Here is a 20,964-nt window from a genome sequence, read left to right as displayed (position 1 = left end):
TTAGTCTAGTTGCCACTATTTAAAATAAAGATTTTTTTTCTATTTCTGAATTAATTTCTACAATTAAACTTTCCAGATTTAAAAATGAAAAATTTCTCACTTACTTATTTGCTTGATTTTGCTGCCACTGAAATCCATGAGAGTTTTCCCACTGATGTAAGGGGTCACCTAACTGAGCTGAGTGGCTAATTTGTTGTTCTCTTGCTGTAACTTTTTAAAAATAATCGGATTAAAATGTCAATGGCATTATTCCCACATAGTGTGAACAATTCAGGAGACAGACTAGTCATACAGAAAAATATTTTCCTTTTCTTCTACCTGTCAGTTCTCTGATCAAAGCTAGTTTCTGTGAAAAGCAGAGAAATAGTCAAGAAATAGGAATATGCATGGAGGGGCTCTTATTAAAAGGCAAAGCAAAAGTATGAAGTATTGCTTTTATTTGTTTCACACTAACATTCTGAAAGACAATTAGAAGAAAATTTGAAACAAAGGAAAGCTTTTACAGTGATATTATGTACTTAAACATCCAAATTTATTGCTTAGTTTCAAAGGCATTTTTCAGGATGGAAATCAGAGCTTTAAAAGACTGCTTTTCCAAAATTGTTCTTGGGTAAAATGTGGTGATTGACATCTTGATTGCAATGTTATGGAAATTTTATATAGCATACTTGACTTGGACAGTTATGAGTAAATAAATAGGAGTACCTATGAAGTTCATTAGGGCTGTTTGGGATTTACAGCTTCTACAGCTGGAGTACTAAGGAGTAAAGAGCCTTTCTTTTAAACCACCAGTGGAGGAGAAGAGAGAATTTTACATCACAGGGGTTCTGTTTCTGCTCTAAGCAGGTTAATGTTGTAAAATAACTAAATACAACTCAGAATAACTCTTGGACCAGGATTACTTTCCAAAACTTTCTTCTCCAAGAGTGTGCCTTAACAACAAAGTTGCATATTCAACTAGATAAGTGACCTGCTCAAGAGGCGGTTCTGCAGTGCAGCCCGCTGCCGTGCAGGAGAGCTCAATGGGCTCTGGGCTGCCCCCTGTTTATGGTGGGGGAGATGATTGACTCCCAGTCATATTTGCATGCTAGATGGGTCTTAGTCGGCACATGCTCAGTTAGCCCCTGCCTATGTGCTGTTTACGAGGAGGTCAGGTTGAGGGGGAGAGAGCACATCGCGGGGGGGAAGAAGCACACCGTCACAGGATCTTCTCCAGCAAAAGCCAGGGATGACACCCTGTAAAATAAGATATGATTGACTATGTTAGACCAGGAATTTGTGCATTGTTTTTCTAATTGTTGTCCCRAAATAACTCTCCTCATTCTGAGCCAGTCCATTTTGAAGTGAAGTAACAGGATTTCAGGAAAAATACTCACTTCTGCAGTGTCAAAAACACAAGAGGTGCCCCCTAAGAGTTCCACGCTCTTTGGGCTCCATTCCTGAGCAACTCAACTCCAAGATGCCCCAGTCCCGGTGCACCGGGGGGCCACTACCGTAGGCCCCCACCCGTTTATCTCTTAATAGTTTCACACCCTCTTGAACTCACTCTTCAAAGTTCTTTTCAACTTTCCCTTACAGTACTTGTTCAACCTCTTTCCAAGAAGAAAATTGTGTTGCTTATCCAAATGCACTTCAGTTTTGGCTTTTAAATATTAATTTCTTCTACAACAAGCTTACCAATACTAGCAAGTCATTTTTATGACATCCATTACATTGAACCTGTGCACTGTAGCACCTCACATCTTGAAAGAAACTAACCCCTTTGATCTTCTTGGATGCTCAGACATTAAAGATAAAAAGACGGACAAGAAAAATTTTGTCTCTAATTTCTATGAGGAATGTTTTCAGTTTTGTCTGGCAGCTGTGGTTTTCCCTACCATGTTGACTGCAAATATATTCACCAGTCTGCCTCAAGGTCAAAATGCAAAATTATGATATAACTTTCTTCAGTTGGCAGGGGTGACCACACTTTAAAAGCCAAAGGCTGGCTTTCTGATCACCGATGATGCAACTCTTAATGTTTATTTGAATACTAATAATTAACTTAGTATTAGTTCAGTGATGCCTGTAATTAAGTGCTATAAAAGTCCTTACTACAAGTATCAGGGTGATCCTCAGTAGTTTACTTAGCACTTTTTAATTCACACATCTCCAAACATTTTAAAAAGGGAATAAATACCATTAGCCCCAGTGACTTATTTCCTATTTAATATTAATGCTATATATTCAAGTCAATAGTCATTCAACATGATGAAAATCTATGCTCTTTGGCTACTGGTGTATATAGAAATATGGAAATAAGGTGGAGAGCTTAATTTTTTATATTTTTAGAGGGATGCAGTGTGAGAAATCAGCATCAGAGTTAAGTCAGCTTCTTTTGTTTCTTAGATGCATTAACAGAGTGAGATTTTGGCAGAGCAGACAGCTTCATTGTAGGACAATGAACTTCCAGCTGTTGTTTGACTAATTTACTCCAGCCTGCTGAAAGTAGGGTTCTTGAACTTAGCATGATGGGACTCAGAGGTGTCAAATGTTTTCATGAGCCTGATTTGGATATTTCTTACCCTGAAATTTGAAAACAGAAAATCACTAACCTTGAGGATGTTTTGGTTTCAGAGACTGAAAGAGCCAGCTTTCTTTCAACTTATATCCCCTTAAGTGAGCAGATTCTTGGAGTCAGCAAGTATATTTTTTGTGCTTATTTCCTTCAATGTTTTAGTGTCTTCATTGTTTGGCACTGAATTTTAGGAATGTATGGAACAGACAGCTTATTGAGCTGAAAGAAGTAGGAACAGTTAATTAAGGGAAGTTAATTACTTTTTTATTTAAGTATTATTTTGATGTTTCATGTGATCATGTATACTTTTTTTACACTAGTGTGATCCTAATTCTGGGTAAGACAAAAGCAAAAAATAAACTCAGTTCCATGGATCTTCTCTGTTTCACAACCCAGCAAAACACTGTAATGAAGCACTATATAATGTGTTGACACTGCCTCTGTGAAGCACTGTTTTTTATATGGATTCCTGGGTCACTGATCATTGGAATTACAACTAATCCCTATTTTCTCTAATATATTAACAGAACAAGAATTTGCAAATAAAGAGATAATACTGTTACTGTGGAATACTAACTAGTTAGTGATGAAACATTACAAATGTGAACCACCTCTGTAAAAATTTTTTGAGATTTTTAAGAAGAGTGACAGTATCTTCAGTCTCCGACATTATGGCTTCTAAGATGAGAGTAACCTTCTGCTAAATTTTTAAATATCCAGACAGAGTGTAAATGTTAGCTGACCTTTCCCTCTGAATTGATAGTGAAAAAAATGTATCCATATGCTCCTCCTTTTCCACACGAATAAATACAAACCTTCCCTCTTTGGCTTTGTTACTTAGCTATTCCTATCATTCCTTCTTTAAGTACTTATAAACTTACATAGTAGCTTTTGAGCTTGTTTCATGGGACCTGATGTCTTCACTGAATTCAGTGTAAAAACTCTCTGTAAAATTGTTGTCCTTTAAAACAAAGATCTGAGACACAAGTGGATTTTTATCTTACCTAGGGCAAAGTATTTTCATCATATAAGCAAGGTATAGATCAGTGTGTAAAATGCTGAAATAATGTTTTAAAAGAAATAGCAATTAAGAAAGTATTTCTTTTGATTCCATTAGCCACACTCTCTCTTCCAGAGATAGATTTGATTAAAATATATTACAACAAGAATTTTGTTCCATAGAAATAGCCCTCTATACAAAGAAATAACTGACTGACAGTTGCAGCAATAAAAGTAATCAAAGTCTAATGTTAAAAATCTTTTATGATATACAGGGAAAAATAGTAGCTGAAAGTACCAGAGGGTATGACCTGGGTGGTAGGTCATGATGGAAAGCTTCTTCTAATAAAATTTTTTTCTTTTTTTTTCTAGATGGAGAGACAATAGAAATGTTTTGTGTAGGAACTGATTATATAAGTTTCTGCTCCTGTGTATGCATATGTGTTTGGGGGCAGGGGACAGTGCTCCCTAAAATATTGATGCAAATTTACTTACTGTGCATGCTTTAAAATGTAAACTGTTGAAGAACTAAAATCACATAGAATTATTTTCAGTGCCAGCTATGCAGCTAAAAGGGTTCTGGGTTTAGTGAGAAGCTCTAAGAAATGACAGCAAAATTTATTCATATATAAAAACACCAAGAACACACAATTTCAAGTACCTCAGTAAAAAAAATGATCTCTGCAATCTATATTGTGCTTCCACATCTATGGCCAGAGAGTAATTTCTTTAAACAGTATTTCCTTTTAGAAAGTAGTCAGGCTGTCACATTTGACACTGTTTATCTAATGTGGTTGTAAAAAAGGGAACTAGAAATTACATCTCACCAGAGATTTGAGTTATGGTGAACATCACTTTCTGCTCTCCATCCTTTTTAGAGAGCATTGTCATTAGCTCATACAATGTGAGCAAAAGGGATGAAAGGATTGCAGTTACCAAAGAGCAAGACAGGTCCCTATGTGTGTATGGATGAATATAGATTTATGTATTCCTTAGTGAATTAATCTACACTTTACAATAGAGGAGCCCATTTCTTAAAAAGCCGCACTGATATTTCTACAGTGCAAGCCATTTTTATAACTAAATCAGACGTGTGGCGGCTGCGATCAGCTAGAAACCTAGCTCTAGCTTAGCAGAAGCTTACCAAAATCTAAAATGGCACCTTTTCCAAAACATCAGTGAGTATTAAGTAGAACAATGAAAATGTTATAATTATCCTAGCTAGACAAAAGCAATTACAGCTGAATGGTGGAAAGAGTGTAGCATCCAGTAAGGGAGACCATCCTTGCTATTCCTCCCTCCTACTTGTGTCTTGCCACAATTTGGGAACATGATGCATCCTTCTTTGCTGCACGACAGTCAGGCTGCAGCAGAGTCTCAGAATACACTACACACATAATAACAGGATTTTCGCTCCCTTTCTTTAATACAGGTTTTGTTACTATGATCCATATCTACGTCACTTTGATGGATTAAACAATCCACAAATTCAATCATCTGGTGAACAGCATAGAGGCTTGCTGAGTATGCTAATATCTTGCTATGAAACCCATATTCTGAGGTCTGTACTAACTTCCTGAGACTTTCTGGGTGGACTTTACTGGAGCAAGTTCAGTGGAGGGCTGCTAAGATGATTAAGGGACTGGAGCGTCTCTCTTATGAGGAAAGGCTGAGAGAACTGGGACTGTTCAACCTGGAGAAGAGAAGACTGAGAGGGCATCTTGTCAATGTATACAAATATCTAAAGGGAGAGCGTCAAGAGGATGGGGCCAGACTCTTTTCAGTGGTGCCCAGCGACAGGACACAAGGCAGCAGGCACAAACTGAAACACAGGCAGTTCCATCTGAATGTGAGGAAAAACTTCTTCACTGTGAGGGTGACAGAGCACTGGCACAGGTTGCCCAGAGAGGCTGTGGAGTCTCCATCCTTGGAGATATTCAAAATCTGTCTGGACACAATCCTTGGAAATGTGCTTTAGATGACCCTGCCTGAGCAGGGGGTTGGACTAGATGATCTCCCGAGGTCCCTTCCAACCTCAACCATTTTGTGATTGTGATTCTGTGACTTTAATACACCCCCCCAAAAAAGACAGACTTTAAATATTTAATCCAGACTGGTCATCTCTCCCCTTATGCCATACCTCCTGAGAGGCACTTGTGTTAGAATGCTTTCAATTTAGGGTCTAGTCATAATGTTTTCCTGTCTTCAGCCAGTACAGTCTAAGATGACCGGCCATCTTTTCAGACACATCTATTTGTGGGACCCAAAGAAAAGGAAGGCATTTTTGGAGGTATGGATGTGTGTAAAGTTTTGATGAAGATTTGGGAGTTCTGGCTTGTTGTGTTACATACTGATCAGTATATCTCTGTCTGTGTCAGGGTTGCATTTGACTTTGAATCTTTATATTTTCTATTTAATTAAATTATTCTTGAAAGATACTGGAGGAGTATAAACACAGAGCTGGGAGCATACTGAGGATGGCACAATGAGATATATTTAGTATGGTATAAAGTTAGAAAAGGTATCCTGACACTAAGATCTATTAGGCTGTCAAATAGTCTCCCAAGAGAAATGGTGGAATCCTTACCACTGGCAATATTTAGAATTTGATTAGAGAAAGCACTAAAAAATGTGCTGAAAGGAGGGATCATATTTGATAGGAGCTCCTAATAGGTGATCTGTTCTTTTCTATCCCTAATTTCTCTAATTGCATGCTCAGATTTGATGGAATAACAATTTAAAGATTACCTCTAAGTATCTCAATAAATATTAAATACTTTTTTACTGTTCTGCTCATTATTATATTCACAAATGAGAAGTCCCTTCACATGCTACATGTTTGCTTTTAATTATACTTGACTTTTCTGCAATAATTCCTGTACAAGATTGTGCTAGTTAAGTTCACTCTTCTTGCATATCTTTTAATGCCAAGAAGAAATTTTTGCATTACCTCTAATTCTTGTGTTTTATACATCATGCTAAAATAAATGTTCTAGTTATTCACTGACAATATCCATTAGAATATGAAATGGGACAGTTAAGAGCATGCTTTGAATATGCACTTTCTTCTTTATTCCTGTACAGTATGCAGGACCAAGAGTAATTTCCAGGAACATTTTTATTCAAGTGTGATTAACAGCAACACAAACACTGCTGCTTACACTGCAAACAGCACTGTATAATAAGTTTAATCATTCTCATAGACAGAAAAAAATGGGATTCATCTCTTCTGGAAATTGATATCAACATGATGCTTAGTCTGTCCAGTACTAAATTAATTTTTAGCATTATCAAGGGAAATACTTTGATCATGTAACATCTTCAAAATTTAGACTTGGAAGAAAAAAATAAGTTTGATCAATTTATCTGCATAAATTGATGAGACAAACTGCTCAGGCTGCAACTTCCAAAATTATATCAAAGGTCCCACAGTGACTACTGAATAATATTTAGTTCCAGGTCTAAAAACAATAGCAAATAAGAATTGCTGTTGGTACATCTTCTAAATACTGCATTATCCTCTTTGAAAGGAAAAAAAAGCCTTAAGAGTTAATTTATTTAAATAGGGAATGAAAAAATGCATAAATTACTGAGACAAAACAAGCAAAACTAAAAAATCAATTAAATCTCATTTGTCCAAATTTATTTTTGGAAATATTTTTCTATAAAATTGTTTTCTAGGAAATATTTTATATTACTAGAAGTGTAAAGAAGGGGGGAGATCAGTGATGAATTATCTTTGTAACAATCTAGGACTTTGGGAATTTGATTGGACAAGCAGGTGCCASTTATGAAAATGTTTGTGAGGTGTCTGACGTAGAAGACGATGTTAATGATTCAAGCATTCAGAGTGTTTGAGTTCTCAGTTAGACCTACTTCAGGATTAAAAAAGGGAAAATCTTTATTTGCCCTGTTTTCTATTGTTTTAAGCACTTAAACAATTTCCAGTCTACTGTTTTCTCTTTCCATCTGAAATTCTAGTCTCTCCTTTTAAGCTGCAAATCACTTCTCTGATTTTCTCCAAACCTTTATAAAATGTAATGGGTTTTGCATGTTAACTACTGCAAACAGTTTTTGAACTGTTCCAAAGTGAAGTCATTTTAGCCTTCCTTAATGGCTAAATATATTTAAACAGAGAATAAAAACAGATCAAAACAATGAAATTCCACCTAGAAGTAACCTATACATTTTCTTTTCTTCATCTGGAAAATGAAAGGCTATTTTTTTTTTGTTTGTTTGTTTGTTTGTTTTACTGCTGCAGTAAAATTGGGCAGATCTCCTAGCCGTTAGTTGTGATGACTCCCACAAGTTTTTTCCTGAGGGAATTCTGTAAATTCAGAGAAATTGRCAGTTTATAAAATTTGAGAATGTATTTACCAGTGCACATTATCCTGCATTTGGCCAAGTTATATTTAATCTGCCTACTTCCAGCATCAACAATACATCAGATTGAAATTTGATTTAAATTAAATGTATTTCAGGGTGTTATAAAGCACCTGTCAAAGCATTTCTGCTTTTTGCTAGCATCTCAGAATTTACTTGCATGTTTACAAGGTCTGAGATGGACAATCCTGTGGTCACATTTTCAAGGGCTGGAAAATAAATAGGAGAATTACTAGAAATCAAATAGTGGCATTTTTTCAAGGGTCTGAAATTTAATTTGCTGTATTATTACAAAGCTTTTTTAAGATTGAAGTGCTTTACTTTTAAGGGATTGTGGCTACAGTGAAGAACCATTGTGACATGCTTTAAACTGTCAATAAGCTGTTAAACTCAGTTGCATCAGTTGTCAGTCTTCGATAGATACTTGTAATGGTCTCTGTATCTACTATATAAGAAATCTTTCTGCTCCATGGACAGATTTTATGTCAGATCAATCTCCTGATTATACAGTTCCTGTGGGGGTGAATCAGGATGCTCAACAAGTTCACTATTTGATTTACCTGAAATTTTGGAGAAAAAAATATTAGATATGATAAAGAGATTAAAACCAATAGTGGATATATTACAGCCCATCCTCCCTTGGCAGCCGAAGACTGCTTTTCAGTCCATTCATTTCAATTCACAGAAAAAATAAATCTTTAATTTAAATGCTAGTTACGTGATATTGTCACCAATGCAACTTGCTACTGTAATATATTATCACTGAAGTACTATGTAAGTACTATGTAAGTACTATATAAAGCAGTACAAGGCATCAATAAAAATAACAATTAAAAAATCCTTCCTTCAGGGATCTCAGAATCTTAGACAGAAGCTGCAAATGCAACTTACTGCAGGTACCCAAAGAAGATAACTTTGATTATTTTTCACTTTCACTTGCTTTTTTTCTAAAATGACTCATTTTATTGATTCTGGAAGAAAAAGCTGTCTCTGCGACACATTCCTGTGCTGTAGGAACTGGGTGAATGATTGACACTGAGGTTAGGAAGCTATTCTGTAAGGAGGGGCAGTGTAAAAAAAAGCACGAATGAAATGAGCAAGGAAATGCCCTGTTTGGGGTGTTGATGGCAGTGAGGTTGGGGGCAGGGAAAGTCTGACAAGTTAAACTGATGTAAGCAGCAGCAGATTATATAGAGCTTTGACACAGAAATTAGAAGTTTCAGTGTGACACCATAAGCACAGGAGAGCTAACAGAAGATTTAAAGAAATAAAGATGTGAGATGAATGTTCTGGTATAATAATTGCAGCAGCAAATTATGCTGTAAGCTATAGTCTTGTAAATATGGAAGGAGGGAGAAGACTCCCGTTTATACTAGGTTTTCTTTTACATTTTCATCCCATTTTGATTTTTTTTCAACACACCAAAATATATTTTAAATGCTAGGCATTTATTTTGTATTTAGTTGAAAACTACAGAAAAGAAAAACCAAAAAAATATAATGAAACCTATATTTTGGGGAGTACACAGCATTTTGCTGAAGTATCTGAGATTCTCTTTTACTGTGATTGCTTAGACACCCCACAGTTATTTGCTTCCATGGTCACTGCCCTATTTTTATCTTGAGTAGAATCAATTTTAGGATCTCTGGGCAGTAAACTAGTTTAGATTGACTCATTCTTATTAGCCTAATTGTTCAGTGCTGGGTTACTAAACCTGTGAAATATGAAGACATGAGCATTTGTGTTCTTTGCTTTGTATTCACAAAATCACTGTAACTATGATTACATTGAAATATCAATGGCATTTCCATGACTATGTGAAAGATGTTCAGCTATGTATATTTTACCATCCAGTTATAAAGATACTTCCCAATTCTTGTATGTGAAGAACAAAATTGATTTCGTTAGGAGGCCCAGTGTACTGAAATTAGTTTGTTGCCTCTGGCAAGCAGATCTGCTCTGGTTGTAGACTCTAGTTCATATATTGCATTTAAGCCTGTGAGTTGAAGTCCTTAACATAAGCCTTGATTTTCAATTGTTTAGTATTCCCATTTTAATTTCAGCATTATTTTTGTTATTAGTACTAGTATTTATCATATTGATGGATATAATGCCACTCTACTTAATTGTTTTTGACTTTGTCTTCAAAATGCTTGGTGAGATCTCACTAGTGCAGAGGATATATGTCATCTTCAACAAACTGATGTTATCTAGTCTCTCTTTTCTGACCCTCGAGGTATAACGGAGAAATACCAAGGCTAGCAATGATAACAGTCACAAATGCTTAAAGAAGAATTTTGTCGGATGTTAAGTTTCTAAACATAAATTACGATTCTGGGAAACCTTCCTCAGCAACAGGCTAACTTTCCAGGTATTTCAGTGAGATTCATCTGCTCTAACTGCAGGTTTTCAACAGTGGATAACCCAAATCTGAACTAGTCATTTTTACCCSTCTTTATAGTCAGTGGAGAGAAATTGCCATTTGTCTAAATTACATGAAGTAAGCTCCGTAGGTTTCTTTTTTTTTTTCTGCTTGAATTTTTTCTGTGGACTGAGATTTGTCCCTCTACATATATTCAAAGGTGCCCCCATTTTAAAAAGACTTGGTGACTGAGCAGCAAATTCATGAGCATGTGACTGTGATCAGAAGGTAAATCTTCCCCCTTATAGCTCCCTAGAAAGGCTCAATCAAGCCAACATTCATAGATCATTGCCAACACACAATGACAGCTCTATTTGCCACTTTTTAAAAAAGAACAAATAGAGAAAGAGGTGACACTAGTACAGGCCCATGTATAATAGTTGTGATATGCTTGAAAAGATAGAAACCTTGGTTAAAATTACCATTTCTGTTAAGCACATACCTCCCACCTCCCTGGAGAGTGCCATGCCCATCAGAATATGGTGATGGGAGTGAAGTACTAGAAGAGTGTTTGCTGTTTCCTCACTTATATCTGTTTTTCCATACAGGAAAAAATTGAAGATTCATTATGTCAAACAGGGAGTATGACTAGCTAAGGGCATGAGCTGTACATCTGGAAGGAGAGAGCATCCCAGATGTGTTTCTGTATTTTCTTTCCAGTGTTTAACATAAAGTAAAAGGAGTGGGATTTAAAATTTCCTGTAGTTGTTAGCATGTCCTGTTACCTAGATGTGTAGTCGACTGCATACCAAACTGTTTGACGTGAGATATTCTCTGAACAGTATGCTGTCTGTTTTAGATGCTATTTTGACGTCCCTGCCCTTGCCCATGCATATTTCACGGTGTTCTAGATTGCATTTTGGGTCTCTGGTCGTGTCAAAACTCAGCTTAGCAGCACTGATTTTTAAAAGCTCAGTTTTCTCTATACAATAAATTGCTTCAGATGAGAACCTAACTTACATACCTAAAGGTTAGTTGTCTAAATCTGAGACACCCATCCCAGGCTCCCTTTGTAGTTGTTGAAGAGACAGACCTCATTTAGAGAGCAATCCAGTTTATCCTCAGATAGGTGTCAAAATGCGTTGGATAGGTTATGCTCTAACAATGCTTTATTTCTACCTGTCGGTTCTAAGGGGAGTTCACAATGACTGGCGGAGTGGTAGGTGACTGGTTCCAGAATTCTAAGGTTACATGATATGGATGATCTGGATGTGTGAGAGAACAGGAATGTGACTGACTCACGACAGAAAAGGGAATGAGACGCTGTAGATTTATGGAAGCAGTTAGGAGAAAATAGTGGAAACTATGTGAAGGCCCCTTTACTGTCGAACCACTGGTTTTAGAGTTACAATTAGAGCTGGATTTTTGTATGTTCACCTCCTCTGAAGTACAGTACTAATTTCCATGGCCAGGAGCACCTTTCTGGCCTGCAGCTAATAGTAAGGTAAGCTAATAGTGATTCTCAGGTTAGAGACCTTTTTTTTGTTTGCATATTTGCCAAGCCAAGTACAGATTAGCATAACTCACTCTGCTCTGACCTGCTTGTTTTTTCGAAAGGCTGGATATTTTGAAGTTGGCTGTTTTAAAAAGAGTTTGGGCTTTCTTCTATTAAAAAAAAAAAAAAAAACTAACTTAGTTTTGGCTTCCTTAAAGTGTCTTTTTTCATGTATGCATATTTGCCAAGCCAAGTACAGATTAGCATAACTCACTCTGCTCTGACCTGCTTGTTTTTTCGAAAGGCTGGATATTTTGAAGTTGGCTGTTTTAAAAAGAGTTTGGGCTTTCTTCTATTAAAAAAAAAAAAAAAACTAACTAGTTTTGGCTTCCTTAAAGTGTCTTTTTTCATGTATTACCAGGACAATGGAAATCGACATATGTACAATATTGTTGGTAGGGCAGTTTCTATTAGAAGTATTTGAATTATTTTCTGTCTTGGTTTCCCAGAGCTGAAGCCTACCATTTTTCAGAGCATGCTGTGAAAATCCTATTTTCTAAGGCTGTTTAGAGGGGGGATGATTTAAATTTGGTGCATTTTAGTATAGGCTGTTGCTGTTTAAAATAGGGTTTTAATGTTAAGTAGGAAATTCATGTTTAAAGAGAACAGGTTGCTTTAGACTAGAATGTCCTTGTTATTGATGATACTTATTATTTTGTTTGTATTTTTAATACTTGTTTGGACATGTCAAGCTTAGAGAAGATTTGAGTGAATCTAAATAAATGAAATAAATCTTTCCCAATGATATCTTGGGTGTTGAATCATATTGATACTTCACTTCTCCTGAGGAAGTAGAATATAAACCTTCTAATTATTTCCCTTTTTTCTGGCACACCCTTTTTTCAACTATAATTTTCTGCATCAGTGGTAAAGTACTACATACTTGCTTCTGAAGTGGGTGTTCCCAATTTATAATTTCATATGCTCTTCTGAGAGTCTTCTAAGACTTTTTCATGTCTTCACTTTGTGAGGAAAGAATGGTAAATACTAAAATATTCTTGTTTATAAATTAGTCCATTCTTGTGTTGATCTGTATTTTTAAATTTTCCTTAAATTTCCCTTTTTTTTGTTTTTTAATCTCTGAACCATACCAACTCCCCCAAATCATTCTTTTATACATATATATATATATACAGTTAACCCCACTGCAACTCCAGAACTGCATTTCAGTTCCTTTCTCTCCTCTTCAGGATGCACCACTGTAAGACCAGAGTAAATTCCTATAATTGAAAGACCAGAAATGTTCTCTTTCCCCTTCCCTGCCACAAAATAAAGGTATCTTTTTCTTCTGTTTTGGAAAGAAGTTACATTAATAAATACCTGAAAATAAAGATACTGTTGGATAAAAACCTAGATGATGAAGAAATGGCAGTTTGCCTTTGCATACAGTTTGATTATTTCTACTGGTCCCYCTATTTCATATTTTTCAGCTCATTCCAGTAAGCTTTTTTCTTTTGAATGCTGGTGACTATCATGAGGAAAAAGCCTAATCACACAGGGAAAGAGTCTTCCCAGACAACTAACCACAGTCCAATAGACAGCTTTGAGAACCAAACCTCATCAGAGGCTTTTTTGGAATTCAAAGAAAACTGTTTCCATCACATCCTTCTTATCTGCACCTTCATTAACCTCTTCAAATGACTTGAAGGCTTAGGGAGGTGTTTTTCTTCCTTCACCGAAACTGTGTGGCTTGACCCTCTCAGTTTCTGCTTATCATACAAGTGCTCTAATATTCCGATTAGCATGGGCATGGGTTCTCAAGCCGCGGACACTGATTAGGCTCAGGGTCACTTTATCTGAGAGGTACTTCTGCTCGAAACTCACAGACCTCAGTTAAAAGGACTTAGAAAAACTTAGCATACAGAATAGAAGGTCCAAGTGTTATATGTATGTGTATATATGTGTATATATATGCATAAAGATTTCTGCTGAAATAAATGAGATCATAGATATTATAGGGAAAAAAAATTAAGTATCTAATTCAAAGCACACTGGTGATTCTTCTTTTGCCTTCATTTAGTTGTGGATACAGCCTTAATAACTTACTTAGATTTCCTAAGAACACCATTTTGTGTTCAGTGTGCATATACAGAGTATTTATCTAGATCAATTTAATGTTTTTCTAATATAAGGACTAATGACCTAGAGAGTGCATGACAGAGCCAGACTCTGTCGCTGAGTAAAAGATTTCACTGCATTTGGAGAGGGCATCCTGGGTTCTGGTCTCTGGATAAAATACAGAATTACCCCTGTGAGCAAAGTCCTCATCACACAGAAAGGATGGTATATGTGTATTTGAATGTCCTCAAATTCAGTAGCTTCTGGATCCTCACAGGGTCTACATGGGAGCTGGATGTCTAGCTTCTCAAAATGTGTGTGCAAGAAATGCTTTGAAATATTAAAGCTGTTGGTGCTGAGGAACTGAAGGTTAAACAGAAGAAAAAGTGTTCGGGGAATTGGAGGAACTTTAATGATATGAGCAGAACTATTCTGGATTTCCATTTCAGATTTAGATGCTTGATGTCTTTTTAAATGCTCTTCTAGATGCTTGAAAGCTTCTTTGGAACAGGGTTGCCTGGGCACATTATATCATACTTGCTAATATATACCACGTATAATTAGTTCACCTGTAGGATTAAAAGATAATTCTGTTGCAAAACAACACAAGTAACAGAACATTAACCAGAAAATACTTTTTCTTTATTAAAGATGTATTGTGCTTTTTACTCTGGCCCTGTTTTCCAATCATTCTACTTGAACCATTAGCACTATATTGACCTGCTCTGAGCCTTTAGGGAGGCTGTTACAATATGTAACATGAACCAACAAAAGTGTCTTGTATTAACAAGTGTTCTCTGTCCTACTGGTGCTGAATGGTGATCCACCTCAGGCATCAAGAACTGAGAGCGCTAATTTGTAATTGTTCCCTTTCCTGGTCTCTCATATAGTGGGTAAGCACGCTGCACTGCATTTCCTCTAGCCATTCCACTTTATACGGGAACTTGTATCACCCTCATCTCCACAATAGCTGGATCCCATCCAGCTGTGTACTGATCAATGTGACTAACATCTGTCTCGTGTGGTTCATTGTTTCTCTCCTCCTGTCCCCCCGAAGCAAGATTGTGTATTTAGTGATATCATGTTAAAGATATAACTGTGGTCTGCAGGGGTATCTGTGTTTAACTGTATTTTTTGTAATGAGAGTATATTAATGAAGACAAGTCAAACTTGTGCACCTGCCCTTCAACTGGAAGATGATGAGGTTTGTGTGGGCTGTGGTTTCTGCAAGAGGTCATTCACCAGTCGCAGAACAGGCCCTAAGAGGACTCCCCTCCCCTGCCCAGAAAAGCTTTCCCTCGCTGTAGGCAGCAGCAGGGGCCTGAGTGGTGGAGTCAACCCCTGCAGTCGGCCTCCTGGGCATCCTTCAGGCTGCTCAGCCCCTTTCTGGTGAAGCCTCTCACCTGGAGTCCGCACTCACACTCAGTCCTCAGTAGGAAACCAGACCAGTAGACAAATGCAATATGTTTGACCTAAGGAGACATAACTGAACACCTTCTCCTTTGAATGGTTTCTTGAAATCAGGAGTACCAGTGAAGTCTAGTTCAATTCAAAAGTATGAGGTATCAAAATAACATTGTACTTTGCATCATTATGATAGTTTACCAGAAGTGGTTGTTTACTGGGTTCCTGTTATTTTGGAGCTTCCCCATCCAATCCTTTCTGCCCCAACTTAACAAAATTTTGGATAGCTTGTGGAAAAGGACTGAATTGCCTTCTGCTATAATTAATATTTGTTGAAGATTTTTTAATCCCCCCTAATTCCTTTAGCACTTTCCATAACAGAAGAACTTTCTTGTGACTGCAAAGTGTTTGGTTTCTGTTAACTAAAAATATCTAAAATTCCTAGAGAAAAAGAACATGTTTCCATACAGCATTTCTTGCCTACTTTGTTGTTGTGTAGTGAATGAACATATTCTCTATCACATCCAAAGTCATTCCCTGGGTTCTCTCTGTCTTTTTCTTCCCCCTCCTTTTTTTTTTTTTTTTTTAATAGTTACCATACAGTCTTTGGTCTAGAGGCAGCTACAACARATCACATTTGCCCATGGCTCCCTCAGTAGAAGGATTCAGACATCAGAGGACCAGAATTGCCTTCTGGAGTTATTAGTATCTCTCCATTTCAGATGGARTATCTCTCCAAATAAGTCATTTGCTCATTTCAGTGGATATTTTTCACATATAGTTATTTAAGGGACCATTTCTATATCAAATTGCTAGGAAACAATTGTTTTCAGTATCATTCTTCAGTATGCTAAATAGATCCTGCTGAAGCACTGTGGCTTGGACAAACATTGCAGTTTATCCAGATAAACTAAGTTTTCAAATGAGAAGCTGCTTTCTTTACATTTGCAACATACAGGTAGCCTTTAACATATATTCGTTCACAATTCTTGTCAATAAGGCTGCATGTTTTACAAAACACTGGGCAAACAGCATGTGTACATTAATGCAGATTACTTCTACAGCCTGATAATATTATTTGGTTTATCAGTCTTCTAAGTTATGGTGTTTTATTTCTCCCTTAGGGATACGATGATGGATATGGGGGTGAATATGATGATCCAAGCTATGAGGCATATGACAACAGTTATGCCACCCAAACACAAAGGTAAGTGTTTATAAATTTATGTGAACTTTCAATGAAACTGTTAGAGTTAACACTTCTTTTGCCTTGCTTTTTATATAAATTTCCTATTTTATTTTCTACATTAAATTCACAAAATCTCACAATATTTTAAATAATTATCAAAAAGTAGTAATGGTGGTCAGAGTTAATATACAGAATTATTCAAATGAAGCAAAAATCACAGAGAGACTTTTCAAATCATTGCAAATTAAGGTGTAGTTTAAAAATAACCAAGTGATTACACCATTTTACTACCTGATCTTATTCTGACCTTATCTGTGCATTTTTTTTTCCTTTAGTAGTGCAAAGTCTCCAAGGGCATCTCATATTTCATAGTTTTTATAATGCTTGGGCAAAACCAGAAACAAACAAATAAATAAATAAATAAAAGTAATGATGATGRCAAATACCTACTATTGGTTGGCATCCACCCTCAAGGAAAACTATAAAATGGAATTTTTGCCTGAGGTAACACTGAAACTATCTGCTTTCTGCCAGATACTTTCTCAACAACTTTCAGAATTGATAAAAGCAACTAAGACTGGATATTTTATTTTATGTCCTTGCTGTGTGAGATAATGGAAAGAATTATATTGACATCTTTTATGACTCATGTCATTAAAAAGAGGCAACAAAAATGATTACTTTTTACCTACACATACCTCCCACACATGTGCATATATTTCTCTCTACAGTTGGTCCATGTTTATTAAATACAAAAAGACATCTTTTTCATAGTTAAGCTGAAGACTAACAGAGTGCTTCAGCCAGTTATTCAGAAAATGCTCTGATTGATCACTAAGGATAGATGTCAGATCATAGAAAGCCAAAGTTTTAACAAGAAAAGAAGTAGATTTTAATTGAATTACTGTGATTCTTACCAGAAAAGAAAATGATGCTTATGTACATACAGAGTTTTGCACTTTAAAGACCAGAGGGCCTTAAACTTGCTTTTTGTTTAACCACTTTTTTTGCTGAATGCTTTGCTGATGTAAATGCTTCCCAGAATTATGTTCATCTCTATAACTGCTGTAGTGAACGGCACTTGAGCTGATACAAAAATTCTTTGTAAGTATTTTTATAACCAGTGAAGAATGTTTAAAAGGATGTCACACCTAAATGTGAACCCCTTCAAGTATACTTTAACAACACACTTTTAAATAATTATACATTACTAGCTGCACTCATCATGTCACTATGTAGGTAGATATTCTTGTTGTCAAATGTACTCCAATTTTTTTGAAAAGARTTCAGCCCATTTTTTGCTACAATAGTGAACTGTCACAGGAGATATTGTCTATGGTTTCAAAATAATAATTAGTTAGAAAACTGCCTGCTATGACATTGTTTTATATCATATGAATTAACTTGTAATTTCTTTGCAAGCTGATGTCCCCAATAATGAAATGACATATTTATCAAGTTGATGAGGAGTGTAATATATCAAGCTAGAACTAGTAGCAATAATTTGACTCAAGAAGAAAACTTATGAGTCAAATAATTGTCAGTTAAACACCTATTAAGTTTAGTAGTCAAATGTATTTTCTACTAATGTGAGCTACCTCCAAAATGCCTAATCTATTTCAAATCTGCAACTGAAACATTTTCTTTTATAATATATGGCAGGATATACAGTCACACTTATCCATGTTGAGTATTACTGAATGCCACAACTAGTCCATTGAGTTCAAAGAGAGTACTTGCAGAGTAACAAACTACTGAGATTTCAGATATTTAAAGAACAAATGAGCTATTAGATATGCAATTTGGATTTCTGTATCTTATATTTTGTTTCACAGAAATGCCTCCTTATTGAGCCTGCCAAAAATAATACAATAGAATAGTATCACCAAAATATTAGGATAGGTATATATACTAAAAAGTTTTCTCCTAATCTCATATCTTGTAATTGATATAACTCTGATCATTTGAGCAAGACATATAATGTAGACACCTAAGAAAGAAGATAATTTGTACCCCTTCAGAATACTGATCCAGATCATCCAGTGTGTGGTTTGTAGGGAAAAAGCAACAAAACCTTGTAGATGATGTTCTCAGAGAGAAATATAATTGTTGCTGCCATCTGCAGGGATTAACTGAAATCCTAAGGAATGCGATGAGAGCTGCAAGAGTTTTGCTCATGTTAAGGGCAATTGTTTCCACTCATTTTGTATGACTCATTAAGAAATTAATATGGAAAGCCATAAAGCAGGTCTGAACTCTGGTCTGACTGGCTGTCTCACCACACATGTTGACCAAGCCTTAATCTCATCCTCACTTTAAACCCTTAAAACTACACTGGGGGGAGAACTGAATGCAAGCTGAATTCAGTATGCTTTAAAGCACGTAGTAAGTTGTGTCTTGTTCCTCTACTGACCCAATTCACAGTGTGAAGGTAGTGTTCAGATAGCCTGCCACCACTACCACTGTCACCTCTACCTTTGTCTTCCAGACCTTATATCTACTTCCCCTTTGCTCAGCAGAGGCTTTCTGCCCATTTATATGCCTTGGGGTCCTTTAGTCCTTCATTGTCCAAGAGTGGCCTGATTCAGATTTTTTTATAACTTCATCTCTGCCAACAGCAGAGAAAATGAACATGCCGTGAATACACACTATTGTGCTAACACATAAGATTATGATTTATTAGAAGGAGCACCAAAAATACCCAGCTGCAAGATCATCCAGTTGCAGGTGAAGATAACACAGTCTGTACTTTTATGTACAATTATCTGAAGATTCATACTGAAGGTCAGAGATGGAACAACATGTCCAGCAACACATTTTGTGTAGGTCCTTCTCCAAAGAACTCTACCACTGCCACCCTTCCAGAGGTCCTTCATGACAGCAGTCTGATTTTTAGACTGAAGATAGGGGAATGGGGTCCCTCCTGGAAGAGTCTCAGAACCAGACTGGAATGGCAGAAACCCACAATAAGTTTGCATAGCTAAATGAGCTAACACCTCAAGACCACTTTGAAATGGACACAATAAGCAGATTGAAGACAGAGGACAGCAGGACCCTGGAGCAGCAAATCCTCCCTGTGGTAAGTAGTGTACCACTCATATCTTTGTTATGTTTGGGGAGACTGTAATTTTAGGAATGAAAGAATTATGGGTTATGCCAAGTATAGCTAATGTTGCAGTCTATATTGCATGAGGTATGTCTTGCTTTAGCTAACAGCCACATTGCTAAAGCCACCTTTTTTCCTGCTCATCTTCCTGTCCTATAATGACTATGCAGAATGCAGGATGAAATCTGAGGACAAATATTTATTTAAATAACTGTTTGCCCTTTCCAACCATGTCTATAATCATTATTTACAAGATTCAGTTAAGGACTACAGGTTTAGCAAGAAAATTTAGAAAMACTGCTGGTTTTAGAAATGTTTTCACACTGATGTCAAAACACAGTTTTTAAGGTAATTCAAATGAAAGCATTGTCTGAGACCACAGAGAACAAGAAAATAACCATTTCAATGGGCAGAGGCAGACATCAGATTTGACTGAGATCCCCTGGGCAATGTTGCACTGCATTTGGAGATGCTTCATGGAACCTCTTTTTCTTCTCTCCTCCTCTCCCTCCCACTCAAGTGTGAAAATGGCTCACAGTGACAAGTATCTGAGCAAGCACAGGCACACCAGACCCTTTCTGTCAGCTAGATTTGGCTCCTAAACCTCTAATCTGACCACTCTAGTTTAGAATATAAATGTGAGACATGATATTCGGAAGTAAAATCCTTTTGAATATGATGGCCATCCCTGTTTTACTGGTTCACAGCATGTTGTACTGATGAGGAGCAGATAGCAGGTAAGGGTTAGCATGATGTTCTCAAGCAGTTGCATCTCATCTCAGCAACCAATTAATATTCATTCAGGTTTTCCACTGCCCTTGCACTTGATACTTAAAAACTTGCAAGATATATGTTCTTGCTGACTAACAGAATTCTGGGATGAAACAAGCTTACTATAGGGGAACAGGTGTTTAAATATATTCGACCATCACCAGTGAGCCATTCTATCCAATGATGCCCAATTTCCATTACTAAGGCAGATGTCATTCTTATGCAGGCCTTGTTTTCCACTTTTTGGTGCTTCTTGGTAGTTCAAGCACACTGATATCCTCAGTAGCTCCTCTCCTTCAGACCATGTTAGAACATCTGGTGGCAACAGTCCTCCCTTTCCAGTCCTGCTGAAATGTAGGTTTAAAGAAATAAATATGATTTTTACCACAAGATTTTTTGTGCTCTGCTGCATTAAAAGCCATTTTTGAACAGAACAACAAGCAAAGTGATAAAAGAGAACTCTAAAATGGTAGAAGTAAAGATTTCCAGCTCAGCTATAACATAGACTTTATGGGAGGATTCTATTAGTTTTCAAAATATAATGAACTTTTTGATTTTCTTAGCAGGAACTTATCAGTCT

General features: G+C 36.5%; 1 protein-coding gene across 1 annotated transcript in view; it reads left to right on the top strand.

Moving 5' to 3' along the window:
* Positions 1 to 20,964, top strand: part of KHDRBS2 (KH RNA binding domain containing, signal transduction associated 2) — a 315,310-nt gene that overhangs the window by 257,309 nt on the left and 37,037 nt on the right. Inside the window, exon 6 of the mRNA XM_026083836.1 lies at positions 16,443 to 16,525. Coding sequence (XP_025939621.1) covers positions 16,443 to 16,525 — 83 coding nt within the window. The remainder of the gene's footprint in view (positions 1 to 16,442; positions 16,526 to 20,964) is intronic.

The sequence above is a fragment of the Apteryx rowi genome, unplaced genomic scaffold (genome assembly GCF_003343035.1).
Source record: "Apteryx rowi isolate R43461 unplaced genomic scaffold, aptRow1 scaffold_618, whole genome shotgun sequence".
Classification (NCBI taxonomy): domain Eukaryota; kingdom Metazoa; phylum Chordata; class Aves; order Apterygiformes; family Apterygidae; genus Apteryx; species Apteryx rowi.
This window is presented reverse-complemented; position numbering and strand designations above follow the sequence as displayed.